The sequence below is a fragment of the Spinacia oleracea genome, chromosome 1 (genome assembly GCF_020520425.1).
Source record: "Spinacia oleracea cultivar Varoflay chromosome 1, BTI_SOV_V1, whole genome shotgun sequence".
Lineage (NCBI taxonomy): Eukaryota > Viridiplantae > Streptophyta > Magnoliopsida > Caryophyllales > Amaranthaceae > Spinacia > Spinacia oleracea.
In genome coordinates this window covers 76,356,724-76,377,777 of record NC_079487.1, presented here as the reverse complement: position 1 = coordinate 76,377,777, position 21,054 = coordinate 76,356,724, and the positions used below count along the sequence as shown (strand labels likewise).

General features: G+C 34.5%; 1 protein-coding gene across 1 annotated transcript; it reads left to right on the top strand.

The window, feature by feature from the left end:
- Window positions 1–817: 817 nt before the first annotated feature.
- LOC110776049 (uncharacterized) lies at window positions 818–4,339 on the top strand. Its single transcript, XM_056834211.1, has 5 exons — window positions 818–918; window positions 1,039–1,091; window positions 1,346–2,478; window positions 2,533–4,044; window positions 4,135–4,339. The coding sequence occupies exons 1-5, from the start codon at window positions 818–820 to the stop codon at window positions 4,336–4,338; spliced, it is 3,003 nt and encodes a 1,000-aa protein (XP_056690189.1). The 3' UTR covers window position 4,339.
- The last annotated feature ends 16,715 nt before the right edge of the window (window positions 4,340–21,054 follow it).

The following is a 21,054-nucleotide window of genomic DNA, read 5'->3' as shown; positions in this document are numbered from 1 at the left end:
TTTGTTAAGTAACTTTTTCCCAAAATTGGTGCATGCATTATCTTGATTGTGGTGTTTTATATGTTAATTTAAACAATCGTGGGCTGATTTCGCATAATTTATCAATTGAAGTTGGAATTAGGGTTTCGTCCGTTTTTACTTTCCAATATTTAATTCGAATTGATGCTTGCATGTTCTTGAAAATGGTGTTTAATATGTTAAATTATACAATTGTTGCGTAATTTGGAATTAATTTAAACTAGATTTTGTAGTAATTAGGGTTTCACTTACTGTTTTTTATTCACTTAAATAAAAAACAGAGTTTGATTAATTCGAATTGATGCTTGCATGTTCTTGAAAATGGTGTTTAATATGTTAAATTATACAATTGTTGCGTAATTTGGAATTAATTTAAACTAGATTTTTTAGTAATTAGGGTTTCACTTACTGTTTTTGATTCACTTAAATAAAAAACAGAGTTTGATTAATTCGAATTGATGCTTGCATGTTCTTGAAAATGGTGTTTATTTAAACTATTGTTTCTTAATTTAGAAGTATTTTAATCTAGATTCCGTATAATAATTAGGGTTTACTTACTGTTTTATTGACTTTGGCCGTTACTTTGCCTTTAGGAGACCTTGCTTTAAGGGAGGCGCACCCCCTTTGCCATCATCAAGACATCCTCATCACCCAGATCTTCACCAAGCTGGACTGGGAGGGGCAGGCTGCTGTGCAGATGGTATGCAAGCAGTGACGTAGGTGGGCCAAGTTGCGGTACCGCCTCCCATACCACTAACCTCAAGGATGCTACCGCGCGTGGCTGCGGGAGTGGGTGATCATGGACATCATTGACAATGATGGCCGTGACTTCCACGCCTGGATGGACAAGGACATGACCGTCTACTTTGACGGCTTCCCCCTCCTTTTCAAGGAGGAGGAGTAGCTGGTGGTGGAGGCCATGCAGGGGTGGGTGGTGGTGGCGCTGGTGGTGGCCCCTCTTTTGTCAAGCTTATGATGATCCAGCTTGTTTATAGATTTTTTTTATTTTTAATTTTCAAGGACAATTACATTACTACTGTCATTGCAAGTAGGTTTTTGTGAATGTGACAAATGTTGGTTTTTGGTATTTGTCACTGCTATGACAGTAGTTTATATCTAACCGTAGGCTTCTCCCTCAATAGTGGATTGAGGTTTGAAATGTTAGGGTTGAAGCCTACCCTTTTGTAAATGCAACTGACATGATCATGATGAATGAATGAATGCAACTTTAACCTTTTGTTATCTCTTGTGTTGTTATTCAAGATTTGGTTTGGTTTGATTTCTTAAAGTTTTTTTTTTTAATTGATATTGTTTTAACTTTGATCAGATGTTGATGATTTGACTTTGAACCCTTGCATATATGTGCATCATGGTGGTGAATGGGTTGTGCAAGGTGATATGGTTTATAGTGGGGGGAGGGTGGATGTCTTTGATTACATCCATGAGAATGCAGATGGCAAATATGTTAAGGAATTAGTGGATAGTTTAGGTTATAATGATATAGAGAAAGTACATTTCTGGGACCCTAGGAAAGAATTCAAGAATGGGGTTAGGTTTTTAGGTTTTGATAGTAGTACTTGTGACCCTTTCTTAGCTTTACTCTTTGAATACAAAAGCATTCATATATACATTGAACATAAAATCAAACCCACCTACAACTTTAACCTAAACAGGAGTGAAGGAGGGGGAGGAGGGAGAGGTAGCTTCCTTGAGTTGTTGAATACTGATGTGGTTGACTTAAATTCTGATTATGTGGAACCACCTTTTACAGTACTCCCACCCAAACAAACTGAAACTCAACCTGAACCTCAACCTGAACCTCAAATTCAACCTCAAAATGTGCCTCAACCTGAAATTGATTATGATTCAGAGGGTACAGATGAAGATGATGATGAGTTAGCCACTGCTAGGTCTAAGATATCTGATGATATGAGAAGGGAAAAGGCTTATTTGGAGGAGTTAGTAATGCTGAAAAAACTAGCAGAAAGTAAAGTAGAAGGTGGTCTGAATTTGGGGGATGACTTTGATGGATACAGTGACTTAGACAGCCCTAGTGAGTCAGAAGATGAGGATGATGTTGGTTACTTAGTTGCACCACAACACCATAAGAGGGGGAGAGGGAAACAGAAGCAAAACAACACTGAAACTGAAGAGAGGGAAGCCACTTTTTATGTTGGGCAACAGTTTGAGAATCCAAAGACATTTAGGAAAGCAATCATAGATTATTCAATTGATAAAGGAAGAAACATTCCATTTTCTAAAAATGATTCCACTAGGGTTTGTGCAGAGTGTGAGCACAAAGATAAAGGTTGTAAATGGAGAATTTGGGCTTCATGGGAGAGAGGAAGAAGGTCATTTACAGTGAAAACATTTGTCAGTGAGCACACTTGTGGTAGGACACCTATCATTAAGAAGATGACTTCACATTGGATTGCAGAACACTACCAGAATCTGTTTAAGGTTAACCCTTACATGAGAGTGCAAGATATTCAGGAAACCATTTGGTTATAAAAGGGTATAAGGGTGAGCAAAGACAAGGCTGCCAGGGCTAGGAGAAGGGGTCAAGCACTCATTGTTGGTGAATACAAAGAGCAGTATGCATTACTCCCAAGGTATGCAGCTGAGATACTAAGAAGCAATCCAGGGAACACAGTGAAGTTGAAGTTGGATGCAAATGTGTTTGACAGACTGTATTTGTGTTTTGAGGCACTTAGGAAAGGGTTCTTGGCAGGATGCAGACCTTTCATATCACTTGATGGATGTTTCTTAAAGGGACCATTTGGGGGTCAATTGTTAGTAGCAGTAGGGAGGGATGGAAACAATCAAATGTTCCCTTTGGCTTGGGCTGTTTGTGAGGTTGAGAGCACTGACACATGGAGTTGGTTTCTAGAACTTCTAGCTACTGATTTAGGCACTAGTGAAGGAGCAGGGTACACTTTCATGTCTGACCAACAAAAGGGTTTACTTGCTGCTGTGTCAAATGTGTTTCCACAAGCTGAAAGTAGGGTGTGTGCAAGGCATGTGTACTGTAACTTTAGGGGAGTGTTTGGAGGTGGTTTAGAGTACAGAAAACAATTTTGGACTATTGCAAAAAGCAACACAGTAAATCACTTCAATGAAAACATTGAAGTAATGAGGGGTATTTCACATGAAGCTGCTGAAGACCTACTGAAAAGGAACTACAAGAAATGGTGTAGGGCATTCTACACTCCATTATCTTGTTGTGACAGTGTAGACAACAACATGAGTGAGGTGTTTAATGCATACATCTTGAGTGCAAGGCACAAGCCTATTATTACCATGTTGGAAGATATCAGAGAGGGTTTGATGGAAAGACTGCATAAGAAAAGAGATTTCATTGGGAAAAAGGAGATAATGTTGTGTCCTAGGATCCAAATTCAGTTAGAGAAACACAAAATTTTGGCTAGGGGTTGGAATGCATACTGGGATGGTGGGTTTTTCTATGGAGTAAGAGAAGGTGCAACACAGGTTAAGTATGTGGTGGATCTGAACCAACATACTTGCAGTTGCAATGCATGGCAGGTGAGTGGGATTCCATGCAAACATGCAATTGTTGCTATATGGAATAAAGTAGACCACCCAGAACAATATGTCAATGCATATTTCTGCAAACAGACCTACATGAAGGCATATGAATTTTTGTTAGAGCCTTTAAATGGTCCTCAAGAGTGGCCTACTTCTGATAGCATTGTTGTGGCTCCAAAGGTGAAAAAGGTCAATGGAAGACCTAAAACAAAGAGGAGATATGGTGTTGGAGAGGTAACTGCATCTGGTAAGCTGAAGAGAACAGGTTGTTCTATGAAATGCAGCTTATGTGGTGTGATAGGCCACAACAAAAGGGGTTGCAAGAATGCCCCTAAGCAACAACAACACAGCAACAATCATGCTACTGCAGAGCAGACCACACCACAGCAACAACACCCAAGAACCAGTTCAGCTATACCAATGCACAATAGGGGTGTGGGTATTTATACCTACCCAAATGGGTATCAAAGAATAGCTACTGTAAGTCATTCAATATACTCAAATTCTTTCTTACATGTTACTTTACTGTACTGAAGCCAACTTGTTCCTAATTTGTTTTAATTAATGCAGCCTATATCACAACACTTCCCCACACCACAGAGGCAAAGACCTCCTGCAGCTTTCTATTCTGATCATGGGGGTGAGCAAACCATCTACTCCTTCCCTGCACATGACTTCCCATTGTCACAGACTCAACCAAGTCAAGGACACACAATATCAAGCCAAGCATTGCAGGATCTTGCAATGGCTAGAAGATTAGAAAAAAGACCATGAGGTTAGATTTTATTGAATTTAAAGTCTTCATTACATTTCATTAGTGCAGGTCATTACATTTTACCTACCCACTTAACCCACTTAACTTAAAACAAACCAGATAAAAAAAAACAGAACCACTAGGATTACAACCCACACTTCACATTTCACACTAATAGGTCTTCTCATCTTGCTCATCACATAGTCTGCCTCCCTCTTCCTTGCATAATTGTTAGCTTCACTAAGTTTTGTCCTAAAACTATCAACTTCAGCAGCAAGGCTTTGTTTATCTTGCATTAACCCTAGTATGACAATTGTTTGCCAAGTTGTTGGTTCTTGTTCATCAATCCATCTAAAAAATATGCAACCCCTTCTGTTTGTTTCAACATCATAATCTGGACAAGCAATGAACCTCCTTCCAGGATTTTCTTTTGTCCATGCCTTTTGAATGGATACTGTGAATCCACAGTAGCACCTCTTAGGGTGTTCATTATCACCATTGTTGAACAAAGAGATAGCCCTGTTCATCATTCTGCAAATAAATTACGTTTTAATAATTATTTCCTAAATATGTTTAATTATTGTTAAAATAAGCTAACTTAAGATTTTAAAAAAAATAGCAGAAAAATACCTTTTTGTTGAGAAGAGTCAGCTATGGTGGAGCAACAGAGAAAAAACACAGAGCAGAAGATGGAGAAGAAAGAATTTTGTTTTTTAAGTGTTTTATTGTTGTTTTGTTGTGCATGGAATGTTAAATACTCTGTTTTTTGAGAGCCTCAACGGCTATATTTTTGTAAAAAGCTAACTGAAATGAATTCCCCTTTATTTAATTATTGGTAAATGGTAAATGTAACTGTTTTTTTGTCGTTTAGTGCCTTTTATTTAGTTTTCTTTTAATTTAATTGAATTCTAACGGCCGTTAGTGACGGAAAACAAAAAGCAGCGTTTTCCATCCAAACGCAGGGACCTAAATGCTCCTTTTGAAACTTGAGGGACCTAACTGCTCCTTTTGGCAAAGTTTAGGGACCTCCAGACCTATTTACTCGGTTTTGTACACCACGGCCTTCACTTGTTAACCCACTACTCCGGATAACCGTGAAGTTTAAACCAAACCCGATTTATCCACCTTGTCAAACCGGCCACGGCCTCTCACCACAGCCTCCTGTTCTCTAGCTCGAGCAGCCTCCTGGAAACGCTCCAGTTGAAAGAGTCGATTAAACGCTTGGTTGACGGACGGAAGAGGATTTGTAAACAACAACAAATTCGACCTAACGTCAGCATAATATTCATCATAAACACCCATTAGAAATTGATGCAAACGCTCTTCTTCTCGCCTTTTCTTCATCTTCGCACCAATATCGCAACTGCAATTGCCGCACTCACATTCTATTATTGATTCATAGTTGTCGAGTTCATTCCACAACACCATCAATTTTCCAAAATAAGTAGTTAATGACATAGTCTTGGTTTGTTTGCAATTCGCAATAAGTCCCTTTAATTGAATCCAACGAATATTACAGAGAATACCATACCGTTGTTTCAAATCCTTCCATAACGATCTCGCATCATCAAAAAACGGCAGTTTATCTCTCACCTCGGGTTCGATAGTCTGCAAAATCCATAACTCAACCGTGGCGTTTACGGCGGACCAATCTGTTGATTTGCTATTAGGTTTCTCGATTGAGCCATCAACAAAACCCAATTTGTTCCTAGCATGAAGGGCCAACCGCATCCATCGTACCCATTCAAAATAATTCTCTCCGTTCAATGTTATTGGAGTAATGACATTGTCGGGGTGGTCATCTGGTCCTAGAAAGTATGGGGAAGAAGGATCACAAGGATCGATATTCATATAATCGCTGCTGCCGCCTTCTGCCATGGTGAGGTGCCGTAGACGGCTGCTCGGTTTGAGAAGTAGAATTTGGGATTAATTTGGGATTAATTGGGTACCCTAGTATTATGCACAGAGTTAAACAATAAATACAAACGAGATGAAGCGTTTTAGGTTGTTATATAATAGTGCGTATAGCCCTGCCACCTTTCCAAATTCCAAGCAAAGGAAACATGCTTTCCTAATCAACACCTTTTGTGTCAGGCGGTCTGACAGGCGCGTCAGAAAACGACGAGTGATGACGTCATCAAATAAAACCACGCGCACTTTCATTTTCTCGGCTTCACGCGCCTGTAAATAACCAATTTTATTTCTCTCTCCTACTCCTCGTTTATTCCGCTAAAAAAACCTCCTAACACATTTCTCTCTCCTCTCCTCTCAGCGTGAAAAGCTTCCTTCCTCGCCGGAGAGGACAACCATCACCACCATCATATTCACCAGATTCAGAGGAGTTTTTCCCCGTCGTTCCTCTGCTCACAACCCAAAGAAAATCGGAAGGTGAAGGTGCGACGGTGGAGGTGCGAAGGCTATATCGATCTCGCCGCCGACCTCTCGACCTCATCAAAATCGTCGATCTCTCTCCCTCTTCAATCTCGCCGTTGCTTTGGATTTTGATTTAGGTTTTTGATTTAGCCATTTCGGTAGAGAAGGATGAGACGATACAGGGCTGAATGTTGGAGAGGCAGGTGATGAGCAGAGAGCAAGGGTTACAGGAGCACCGATCTTATTCTTGTAATTTTCGAAGACCAACCTTCGACCTTCGAGCTTCGGAGAAATGTGTATATGGCTCTGATCTTGGGCTCTTGTTTTGGTTGATTTAATTTTGCTTTGACTTCTACAACTTTTGTCTGTGGAGTTTTTGTTTTCTTTTAGTCAAAAAAAGGAAGTAATGATTATTGATTTTAGTTAAGATAATTTTTTTTAAAAAAGTTTTAGTTACACTTTTATTATATTTAGTTATTAAAAAGCTTAATTACTTCTAAAATCATAACTAAAACTCAGAAAATTTTAACTAATTAGTTTCAATGCTTAACTAATTGGATTTATTACTTAACTAATTAGTTTCAGTGCTTAACTAATTGGTTCAATTGCTTAACTAGTTGGTTTCGTTGCTTAACTAATTGGTCCCGTTGGTTAACTAATTGAATTTCAGGCTTAACTAATTGGTTCCATGACTTAACTAATGGAATTTCAGGTTTAACAAATATTTTCTTTATATCTGTAAACTTATTAGTTTCATTCCTTAACTAATCGTTTCTAATATTTAACTAATTAGTTACAATGCTTAACTAATTGATTCTATTGTTTAACTATTTGGTTTCTATGTTTAACTAATTGGCTGCATTGCTTAACTAATTGGATTTCATTGCTTAACTAATTGGTTTCATTGCTTAACTAATTAGTTTCAATGCTTAACTAATTGATCTCATTACTTAACTATTTGAATCTAGTGCTTAAGTAATTGATTCCATTGATTAACTAACCAGTTCTAATGTTGAACTAATTAGTTCCATTGCTTAACTAATTAGTTACAATGCTTTTTTTTTTGAGGGGAATTAGTTACAATGCTTAACTAATTGATTCTATTGCTTAACTATTTGGTTTCTACGTTTAACTAATTTGATGTATTGCTTAACTAATTGGATTTCATTGCTTAACTAATTGATTTCATTACTTAACTATTTGGATCCAATGCTTAACTAATTGATTCCATTAATTAACAAGTAGGTTCTAATGTTTAACTAATTAGTTCCATTGCTTAACTAATTAGTTATAACGCTTAACTAATTGATTCTCTTGCTTAACTATTTGGTTTCTATGTTTAACTAATTGGTTGCATTGTTTAACTAATTGGTTGCATTGTTTAACTAATTGGATTTCATTGTTTAACTAATTGGTTTCATTGCTTAACTAATTAATTTCAATGCTTAAATAATTGGTTTCATTACTTAACTATTTGGATCCAGCTCTTAACTATTGATTTCATTGATTAACTAATCAGTCTCATTGATTAACTAATTAGTTACAATACTTAACTAATTGATTATATTGCTTAACTATTTGGATCTCAGTGCTTAACTAATTGATTCCATTGATTAACTAATAGGTTCTAATGTTTAACTAATTAGTTCTATTGCTTAACTAACTGATTATATTGATTAACTAATCGGTCTCATTGATTAACTAATCGGTCTCATTGATTAACTAATTTGTTCTATTGCTTAACTAATTAGTTACAATACTTAACTATTTGGTTTCTATGTTTAACTAATTTGCTGCATTGCTTAACTAATTGGTTTCATTACTTAACTATTTGGATCCAATGCTTAACTAATTGATTCATTGATTAACTAATCCGTCTCATTGATTAACTAATTGGTTATATTGCTTAACTAATTGATTCCATTAATTAACTAATCGGTTCCATTGATTAACTATGGATTCCATTGATTAACTAATCGGCTCTAATGTTTAACTAATTTGTTCTATTGCTTAACTAATTAGTTACAATACTAACTAATTGATTATATTGCTTAACTATTTGGATCTCAGTGCTTAACTAATTGATTCCATTGATTAACTAATAGGTTCTAATGTTTAACTAATTAGAATACTTAACTAATTGATTATATTGCTTAACTATTTGGATCCCAGTGCTTAACTAATTGATTCCATTGATTAACTAATAGGTTCTAATGTTTAACTAATTAGTTCTATTGCTTAACTAATTAGTTACAATGATTAACTAATTAGTTGCAATGCTTAACTAATTGATTATATTGCTTAACTATTTGGTTTCTATGTTTAACTAATTGGCTGCATTGCTTAACTAATTGGTTTCATTACTTAACTATTTGGATCTAGTGCTTAACTAATTGATTCATTGATTAACTAATCGGTCACATTTATTAACTAATTGGTTATATTGCTTAACTAGAACGAATTTTTTCTTAACTAAAACCAAATTCTTTTTGACTAAACCAAAACTAAAACGACATTTCTTTTTGGTAAAATAACAAATTTTATTGCCAAAAGGTAGAACGATCATAATCGAAACAAAGAAAACAAACAAGGACTAGGGTGCACAAACCGCAACCCGAAACAAAACAAACAAAAATGATTTAGTTGTTATAGATGAACTATGGTGGCTGGAAATGAAAACCAGGCATGCTCTTACAAGTACATGCACCATAATCATATGGGTAGCTTCTGCCTTGCATTCTGCTGTCAACTTTGGGCAGTATACTTATGCAGGATACCTCCCAAACCGCCCTACTGTAAGTAGGTGCTTCATGTCTCAGCCATGCTGCAATCCAGAATACGTTGAGCTTGAGTCTGATCCCGAGAAAGCCTTCTTGAAAACATAACAGCTCAACTTGAGACACTCCTTGGTGTTTCCTTGATTGAAATATTATCGTGTCACTCCACATATGAGGTTTAACTTCAGATGCTGAACCACTAGCTGCATTCAAGAGATTTCAAATGAAGTTGTTGGATATTGAAAAGAATATCACAGAGAGGAACAATTTATGAAAATGAAATCAGGAGGTTCACATTGTTTTCTTAACAAACAGGACACAATGTCTAAAAGTTCAACATCATCCAACTCCAAGTGAACAATGACCTGCAGATTCATGCTAGGCCTACCAATTATAGTCTAAATCATTACAAAATCACAATCATTAATGTTTTTTCTCAATGTAAAATCCAAACAGATAAGTCTGAAATACAACTCACAAGCATAAACAATGCAATAAGTTTATTCTATATGCTTAATTATCAGGACAACAACATAACAAACCAGCAAGAATAACAACATCAACTGAAGCAGCAACGTAACAACGCCAAAATCAGCCAAACATAATGAGCAACATTCAAAAAATTAAGCACCTCACTCACTCGCACCGTAATCATAATAAGCCGTTGCGAAATAACATCTGAACTCAAAATTCAATCACACTCGATAGACAGTCCAAATCGCATAAACTTTAAAATAAAAAACCTAACTAAATGAAGGAGGAGATACTAAAGGAGAGATGGAAGAATTACCTCAAGCCACCACCAACAACGACGAATGTGACCACCATAAGCAGCGAACCAAAGCCACCAGTGCAGCCGCCGTAAGAGCGGTTCCTAATTCTGTCGTCACCGGTTGCTCCTCCGATCTACAAAACGCCGTCATCTCTTCATCTCTAGAGGAGCGAGAAAAGAGAGAGTACCGGAGATGGTATAGATCGTGACGGAGATGAGGAGGAGAAAGAGGCCAGAAGTTGTCGGGCGACATGGAAGAAGGAGAGAGAAAGTTGCGTTTGAGGTGAGAGAGACAGAGGCGGAAGGAGAGAGAAAGAAATGTAGCTGTTATACGCGACCCGGTAAGCATTATTTAGACCCGCGAAAATAGAACTGACCCGCGCCACACCCATGGGTGGGCGGTCTGACAGGTCAGTCGGCCGTTTTAAAAAATTTGTATTTCCTAATCCTACCAAATTTCCCATCTAGTTCCCCAACATAATACTCCTGCTTTACATTAAAAAAAAGCTCTGATATGCTAATTCTGTTATTTTAAGGGCTATACAACTTCTTTATAAGACGTTTGGCAATTAGTAAACCGCAATTTAGAAGGTGGACCATTGTGCACGTAGAGAATGGTGCACCTTAAGAACATTGTGTTCTTTTGGTGTACATGGTGCACCATGCTCTATGTGCACCATGGTCCATAGTCCACGGAAAACCACTAAATTACAACCAGTGTACACACGGGTACAACCACTAAGATTTATTTTACTGAAATTTCCCCCAAAGTTATCGAAGAATTAATAAATTTTCAACATAATTATATACCCATTTATAATATGCATTTTCCATTCTATTACATGTTATATATTTATATACTTAATATGCTAGTTTGACCAAAATATCAAGTAAATATATTTCACATTATCAATACAATTATGATTTGATTAAAATATTACTAAAAATTATTTTTATCAAATTATTATTACGTTTTCTGAATGGTTGTTCCTTTTTGTTCTTCTCATTTTAAATTTTTTTTGGGGCAATTTTTTTCCCCAAAAATACCTTCATTCTACAAGTTAATTTTCTATCATATCACACCTTTATTCCATTCATCTACCCGATTATTCTCATTGATTTCTTCACCCACCTTATTTTAAGTATTTTTTAATCAAGTAATCCCCACTTACTTTCTTTTATTCATTCATCTATCTTTTCATTATTCATAAAGTGGAATTTTATTTCTTTAATATCTTCTCTTACACCCTATCATTACAAGTTTTCAACTTTCTTAATTCCTTCCCTTATTCCAAAAGGGAACGGATGGATTACCTATTATTGTCACAATCTATAAATTAATATTATTTTTTCCATACATAAATCTAATCTAATATATATATCTAATCTTATATATATATATATATATATATATATATATATATATATATATATATATATATATATATATATATATATATATATATATATATATATATACATACATATATATATATAAAGGAGGCATATTTGCTGAAATATTAGAGTGCCACCTAGGATTACTAATGATTTCGGCCAATGAAAAATAAGATTTCTAATTTATTTTTGAATTAAAAAAATCGATTGCCACGTAGATAATTAATTAGGTGCCACGTAGATATTCTAATTAATTAATTACTACTCCCTCTATTCCTTTTTGTTGTACCCATAAGGAATGTTGGGGGTATTTTAAGAAAACTGAATCTTGGGTTGTATTGGGATATGGGTAATGCTTGGGTGTAAGAATAATGATTGTGTGTAAGAAAAAGAATAAAGTAAAGAGAGAGAAAGTATTAAAGTAATTGGGGGAAAAGTAGATATTTATTAAAGTGTTGAAAAAAATCAGCAAAAAAATTCAGTCACATGGGGTCATGGGACCCATCTGAGATTACATGGACCAATCAGAAAGCAGCAAACAATGAATCACGTATTTTTGGCTGGAAATTTTGGCCAATCTTTTTACTTTCTCTTTTCCCTCCAAAATTTTCCCAAAAAAAAAAATACAGGGGATTACATTTTTCCCTCCAAATTTTTGAGGGTTGTAAAAGTGAATTCCCTTTATAAATAGGGTCACTTTCTCCCACAAAAGAACAAAATCTGACTAAAACCAAGTTCAATAAATACACCAAAATTTCTTCCTCAATTCAGCATTAAAGAGCAAAAAACAGGGGACTTAATGGCTTCAGATCAAGAGGATGACGATTTCCTCGGTTTTTCTGATGATGAAGGCGACGGCATTAACTCCGATTCTGACTCGGAGGAAGGTGATGATGCTGCTGACTTGGTACAAGCTTCTGAAAGTACTGCTGCTGATTTTGGGGACATTGGGTTTAATGAAGATGTACCAAACAGCACTGAATATGTACAGCAAGTACCAGAAGTAGAAGGGGAAGGGCAGCAGCAAACTACCAACTTTCAAGAGGTACCATTTCTTTTTTATTTGAACTTTCCACCACCATCAGAAAATGCATCACCTCATCATCATCAAACAGCAACACACACAACAGATCATCACAAGCCAAGGACTCCAAAAATAATTAATGAATTGAGGCTAGAAATATTGGTGTTCCTGCTCAATAGAAAGATTCCAGATTCAGAAACTCTGTTGTATGGGGCAATAAGGGATGCAGTCATAGAATATGATTACACCAGAAAAACCATAGGCAAAATATGGGACAAAGCAAAGAAACAGAAGGCAGCAATGAATTCATATATTGTGCAAAGCCAATATCAAAGATGTGGAAGGAAAAAGGTTCAAGTCTCCTATGACTCAATTGCAAAAATAGGCATGGGGGACAGAACATGCATCGTAGATCTTGCAAGAATGCTGAATTTGGGACCAACAACAGTATGGAGGCTCATCAAGAGGAAAATTATAAAGCCACACTCAAGTCCCTTGCATCCAGGCATTTAAGAAGCATGCAAAATGGCAAGGATAAGGTGGGCAATCAGACTGATAATGGACTACACTATACCACAAGAACCAACATATTACAGCATGTATGACTTCATTCATATTGATGAGAAGTGGTTTTATTTGACTCAAAAAAACCAGAGAGTTTATCTTGCAAACAATGAACCCTATCCACACAGAAGTGCAAGTTCAAGAACCAAGATACCAAAATTCATGTTCATGGCAGCAGTAGCCAGACCAAGGTGGGGTGAAAATGGGGAATGTGAATTTGATGGTAAAATAGGCATATTTCCATTCACAAATGCAATTGCAGCCAAGAGGACATCAAAAAACAGACTCAAGGGGACCATTGAAACAAAGCCAGTGAAGTCTGTAAATCAAATAGAGACAAGGGCAATGATGATCAACAAGCTACTTCCAGCAATCAAGGCTAAGTGGCCACCACATGAAGGGGAAAAGGTCATCTATATCATTCAAGATAATGCAAAGGCACATATATTGCAAAATGATCCTGAATGGCAACTACACTACAAACAAGATGGGTTCACTTTTGTGTTGACTCAACAGCCAGCAAACAGTCCAGATTGCAACATCTTGGACTTGGTATTTTTCAGGTCAATACAATCACTTATGCACAAGAAAATGCCTAAAACTGTGGAGGACTTAAGTGGAGCAGTGTATGATTCTTTTAATGAGTTGCATCCTAAGACATTGTCTAATGTGTGGATGACATTACAGTTTGTTTCTAATGAGATTCTAAAACACAAAGGCAACAATGATTACCAACTTCCACACAACAAGAAGAAGATTTTAGAAGATGAAGGTAGACTGCCAGAGCAAGTCAAGGCACCTGTATGGGCAGTTAATGAATGCATGCAACTCTATGATGAATGGAAAGCAAACCAGTGAAGCAAAGTGAAAACAATTAGATAACTTTTTGTGTTTTGGGGACATGTTTTTAAATTGACAAGTAAAACCAATGTGTCACTTTTGTAAGCTTAAATGCAAGCATAACATGTAGGCAAAACATTTTGTAAGCATATCTTTTGGAAGCATCAATGAATGAATCTCATGTTTAAGTTTAGTAAAGTTTTTTTTCATCATTCTTATTCACATCAATATAGAGTAATCAAGGCAAGGCAATAAACAAGGAAGAAGTACATAACAAGAACAAGGCAGCATTGGCAGAAAAAGAACAAGGCACAAGAGGTAAGGCAGCATTGGCAACACTATAAACAAGGCAGCATTGGGTTATTAAGAACAAGGCAGCATTTGCAATATCACAACTCTAAACACATCGGCTTCAAAATGGAAATAAATAATAATATCACATCATTTTCAGATGGAAATTATTCCCATTTTGAAACCGATGCGTCAAAAGATGTAATTTTGACAAAAACAATCAATTCATCATTGATAACACATGGAATATGCCTCACATAAACAAAGAATCATAAATATCTCAGAATGTCCCCAAAAATCATTGAATCAAACCCTTTCCAATTAAACTTAGCTCCTGAAAAACATCATGGATGCTAATGGTGCATGAGTTTGATTGAAAAACATAGGGTTTGACACTCATAAAATGAAGACTCATCACAGATCACAAGGCATAAGTACACAACTTTAACACATCACATCTCTAAACACATCGGCATCCAAATGGAAAGAATGCATATCACATCATTTTCAGATGGAAATTCTTCCCAATTGGATGCCGATGTGCCAAAAGATGTAATGGACAAGGAAACAAGAACAAAGCAGCAAAAACAAGGAAGCAATGAACAAGGCAACATCATTGAATCTCAGTTAAGTTGTTTTACATCATTGACAGATTTGTTTCTAAATGATTTACAACCTCACCACCAATTCACCAAAGGGGATACTAGATCAATCAATGATGTGACATGATCTGTATTCCCTTTGGTAATTGGTGATGAAGGACATCTTTAGAATCAAATATCTCAGGTTATCAACACATACATCACAGAATATCAACACTAACATCATTGAATATCAGAAACACATTATACATGTTTTGCAAGACATGAATTGCCTCTCCTGTCTAACATGACATAAGATCTCAGAATGTCCCCAAGCATCATTGACACAAACCCTATCCCCTAACACTTAGCTCCGGAAGAGCATCAATGATGCTAATGGTGCACAAGTGTTATTGGAACATTGGGTTTGAGTCTCAGCAAATGAAAGACTCATCACAGATCAAGCATAACAATAACAATCAACAATGCATCAGATCACCATGAACTGATCAAAACATAGGGTTTGAACCTCATCAAATGAAAGACTCATCACAGACCTCCACTGATTCATGGGACATGAAGCATTAAACAGATCATTAACATGTAGGGTTTCATTTCTCAGACATATTGACACACATCATTGATCAAGTAGTTTCAATACTATCATATCTTTAACGTTCTTCTGCCCAATGGAATGATTGATATTCACATTTCATTGTGTGAAATGACATTCACTCCGTTGGACAAAAGAAGTTAAAGGACAATTATCAAAACAAAGATCTCAGAATATCAACAATCACATCATTGAAGATCACAAACCTCCTAATATTGATCTCAGAATGTCCCCAAGCATCATTAAAACAACTCCAAACCACAAACACTTAGCGCCCGAGAAATATCATTACTGATACTAATGGCAGCACGAGCATTTGTGGTTAGTAAGACTTGTTCCTCAGCATTAAAAAGACTCATCATCGATCACAATAAATAAAGGGACATTACTGTATCCTAAAGGGACATACTTGGACATTAAGCATTCAACACAAGGCCACACTGAGAGGACTGAAATAATTCAAACCCTATCCCCAAATTATATTCATTTCATGCCTTTACTAATCCAAAACATAGTTATACTGATCAAATCTCATACTCACCAAAGCATCATATTTATCATACACAAAACATACCATAAAACAGGGGACATTAAGCCATCAAATCATGTTCATCACACAGACAACATTCCACAAAATTTCATAACCATATGGAAACACCATCATCCAATCATCATTATCAATATCAATATCATAACATCATTATCTAACATCAACATCCATACAACTAATCACAACATCATCATCCAAACAACAACACCCCTGGCCAACAACAGATCACAGTTGTTGGCATCCACCTTATGACTCCACAGCTAGCCAGTATTCAATAAAATGAAAAAAGGGAGAAAGGAGACAGACTTATCTAAGCATCATCAGATGCTGAAGCCGATTTTTTTCCCTTTTCAACTTTCTTTGAGGAGGGATAACCAGATGAAAGTTGCCCTGGATACCCAACAGCATCACCATTCTCATTTTCACACTCTCCAACATACACCAGATCAAATGAATCAGACCCACTTGGTTCCTTGCAATCAATAGGGGACAAACAACATGATTAGTGCCATCATAAAATAACAGGGGACCATGAATTAAAATCAGATTTAATCAAACAACTCAAAATAAAGTTCCAAATAATTTCAGATCACCATGGTTACCACATGCAATGAGATAAATGAGAGCAAATCACACAATAATTCCATTAAAATCCAACTAATTTTCCGAATACATCCAGATCCCATTTTTACCCAAAAAATGTCAAATAATATCCCAAATACATCCAGATGCCATTTTTAACCACATGCAATGGGAAAACAGATCAATAAAACACATGAATATTCCGATTTTCTTCAAATAATTTCCAAATATCTCCAAATAAAATCAGAACTCAATTTTAACAACATGCAATGAAAAAACAGAGCACAAAATAAAATCAGAACTCAATTTTAACAACATGCAATGAGAAAACAGAGCAAAGAATAACATAAAAAGCCCGATTGAATCCAACAAATCTCCAAAAAATTCCCAAAAAATTCGAAATAAAATCAGATCTGCATTTTTAACACATGCAATGGGAAATCAGAGCAACTTATCCAATAAATAATCCGAGTTTAATGAACAATACTCCAAATAAATCCAACATTTATCAAATCCCACTTTTTTAGACATGCAAACAATCATCAAACCATTTTAATAAAACCGACATCAATAACCCTAAATAAATCGCAAAAAATCAAAAGTAATACCTCATCGGAATCTCCTTCACCGAAAAAACGCAGATCTGAGGGAGTGGGTTTCCGATCGTCATATTTTGACTCAACCTCCTCTCCTGGCTCCACTTCCCTCTTCCGAAACCATTCTTCCAAATAGTTTCGAGTACTCGTATTTTCTTTTTGGGCCAAATACAGATTGTTTTTATATTCGGCGGAGTAGGAATGCTCGTTATTGGGACAGTTGCACTTGGATCCCCAATCACAGTTGGAATCGGGGATTCTTTGACCAGAAGTTCCCACCCCAGAATCACCTCGAGTTCTAGACAAAGAAGAACCCATTACGTACCAGAAAAACAAAGATCAGCGACGATTAGGGACCAAAAAGGGGACAAAAATAGAGGGGATCTGATCGGAAAATGAATCCGAGTAATTTTTATGAAAGTTTTTCGGCGAAAACGTTTCAGATTTGTGAGATTTGGAGAGGAAAACCCAGAACAGAGGCGGAAAACCTAGGGTTTTCTCAAGAACAGGGGAGGGATTTTAAGAGAGAGAGAGAGAGAGAGTGAAATAAGAGAGAGAGAGAGAGAGATCCGAAGAGGTGAGAGAGAGAAATCAGAATGAGGGATGAGAGTGAAAAGTGAGAAAGGGACGGGTTATAAAGGGAGGGGGGTGGGGTTAGGTTAAATAATTAAATAAGGTGGGTGGGGTAAAAGTGGGTGGGAAAGGGTAGAATCTTAGGGTATTTTTGGTAAATAGTGGGGAATCCTAGGGTAAATTGGTAAAAAAACTATGGCCAAAAATAGTAAAGATTCAGTAGGGGAACAACAAAAAGAAACGCCAAAAAAGGAAATGGGAACAACAAAAAGGAATGGAGGGAGTAATATATAAAACTCCATCCAAAATCAAACACTCTAAAAATTAAAAAATAAATCTAAAATAAAATTCATCCAAAATCAAACACTGATCTAAAATAAAATAAATAAAATTCAATTTAAAATCAAACATTAATCCAATATTAGAGCGACGCGTAGGAAATCTAATGGTTTCGACCAATGAAAAATAAGATTTCAAAATTAATTTTGAATTAAAAAAGTCGAGTGCCACATCTATAAATAATTAAGTGTCACGTAGATATTATTATTAATTAATTATTAATATTACAAATGTACAATTTCATCCAAAAACAAACACTCTAATAATTAAAAAATAAATCTAAAATAAAATTCAATGCAAAATAAAAAACTAATCTAATCTAATATATAAAATTGGTATATACATAGAAGTTCTATTTAAATATAATAATTTAATAGAATCCGTGAATCGCACGGGCTAAAATCTACTCCGTAGTTATTAATAAAAAGGGTTTAAAAAAATGAAACAATAAATAAAACCTAATCTAATTTGATCTAATCTATCGTGTGTATATATATATATATATATATATATATATATATATATATAGCAGGCATATTTTCTCAATTATTAAAACGCCACATAGGAAATCATTAGGTTTATTTAATGAGAAATAAGATTTTTAATTTATTTAAAAATTAAAAATTATTTTATCCACGTAGATAATTAATTAGGTATCACATAGATATTTTAATTAACTAATTATTAATGCAACTCTAACAATTAAATAATACTCCATATATCTAAAAAAGTTAATAAAATTCTACACACAAGAGTTTCTCATTCAAAATTAAACGATCTAATAATAAAAGAATAAATCTAAAATAAAATCAATCCAAAATCAAACACTCCAATAATTAAAATAAATAAATTTAAACCAAAAGTCAATCCAAAATCAAACACTCATAATTAAAAAATAAATCTAAAATAAAAGGAAATCCAAAATCAAACACTCTAATAATTAAATACTAAATTTACAGTTAAATTCAAACTCAATAATTGTTATTTATCAAATAAATTGAAATACTCCGTATTCTATTTATTTATTTAATCTTCCTATCAAAAAATTATAATTTTTTACATCTAATGTTAATTATCAAATCAATCAATAGAATAATCAAACACTCATTATGTATTCAATCATCTTCCTATAAAAAAAATTAACTAGTAATCTATGAGATTATTAGGAAAATAATTTATTGATTATAATATTAAAATAATTTAAAATATATAAATAAGGTTATGAAAATAAATTACTTCAAAATATAATAATTTTAAAAAGATTAAATTTCAATATCGCAAAAAAAAAAACTACTCACGATTAACAAAATATTGAATTTAGAATTGCACAAGAAATTACCACCTTAGTACTAGCTCGTTATTTCCACGTCTCAAACCATAGTTTTAGAGTTTACTATATAAAAAAAAGTACAATTTTTATCATAAAAAAAAGTACATATTGTATAGAAAATCTATCTTTTGGGTTATGGGTTTTTCAATTAGGTTTTTTAGTCTAAGAATCAAGTGCTTCGGTTGTTTAGATTGGGAAGGGTCTGTTTATGCTTTGCACGAATGTTTTACCTCTGTTAGAGGTTGATATTGTAACAGCCCTATAATTAATTAATATAATCGTCTGTTTGCGTTAAAAAAATAAAGTACAACTTCACAAGAGATGATATATTGTTGCGTAATAATGAGATCGATCAACAATAGAAACTGAATTTAACAAATACTTAAATAGTTTAAATGGACGTACGCATTGGGGAAATAGTTAACTTTATTTGCTATAAATGTTTAAACTACATAATGGTAAAAAAAATACTAAACACGAATTTGTGTCCGGTGCATCGCACGGGCTTAAACTAGTATATGTTTATTTTAAGAAAATAGTTTTTGGAGGGAAATTTTTGCATCAGGAAGTGACATGTGTAATTCCTGGTGTTTGTTTTAGTAGAAACTAGATTAGATTCCTTGCATGCACGAATATTCTTAAATAATTTGACCAAATTTTTTTAATACTCCCTCCGTTTCTTTTTGTTCTTTACGTTTTCCTTTTTGGTTGTTTCAAAATGTTCTTTACATTTCCTTTTATATTATCACATAAATGCTTTAATATTCTATCAAAATTTGTGTACAATGATGATTTTAACTAATTAAATTCACTGGATAACTTAATCTCTTTTCTATTGAGACATTAATTTTTTTCTCTGTTATTTTAAGGGCTATATATACAACTTCTTTATAAGACGTTTGGCAATTAGTAAACCACTAAATTACAACCAGTGCACACACGGGTACAACCACTAAGATTTATTTTACTGAAATTTCCCCTAAAGTTATCGAATAATTAATAAATTTTCAACATAATTATATACCCATTTTTAATATGCAATCCATTCTATTACATGTTATATATTTATATGCTTAATATGCTAGTTTGACCAAAATATCAAGTAAATATATTTCACATTATCAATATAATTATGATTTGATTAAAATATTACTAAAAGTTATTTTTATCAAATTATTATAAGGAGGTCCCTCCATTCCTAAAAGTTCTTCCCGTTTTTTGAATGGTTGTTCCTTTTTGTTCTTCTCATTGTAAATCTTTTTTTTTTGGGCTAATTTTTTCCCCAAAAAATACTTCCATTCTACAATTTAAATTTCTATCATATTATACATTTATTCCATTCATCTACCCGATTATTCTCATTAATTTCATCACCCACCTTATTTTAAGTATTTTTTAATCAAATATTCCCCACTTACTTTCTTTTATTTATTCATCTATCTTTCCATTATTCATAAAGTTGAATTTTATTTCTTTAATATCTTCTCTTACACCCTATCATTACAAGATTTCAACTTTTTCTTAATTCCTTCCCTG

What these genes read in the sequence shown, in the direction of transcription:
- LOC110776049 (XM_056834211.1), top strand. Translation starts at nt 818, where the DNA reads ATGGACATCATTGACAATGATGGCCGTGACTTCCACGCCTGGATGGAC. An exon ending in TTTTTGTGAATGTGACAAAT is followed by an intron (nt 1,092 to 1,345) that starts GTTGGTTTTTGG and finishes AACTTTGATCAG; the next exon opens with ATGTTGATGATTTGACTTTG. An exon ending in ACTACCAGAATCTGTTTAAG is followed by an intron (nt 2,479 to 2,532) that starts GTTAACCCTTAC and finishes TGGTTATAAAAG; the next exon opens with GGTATAAGGGTGAGCAAAGA.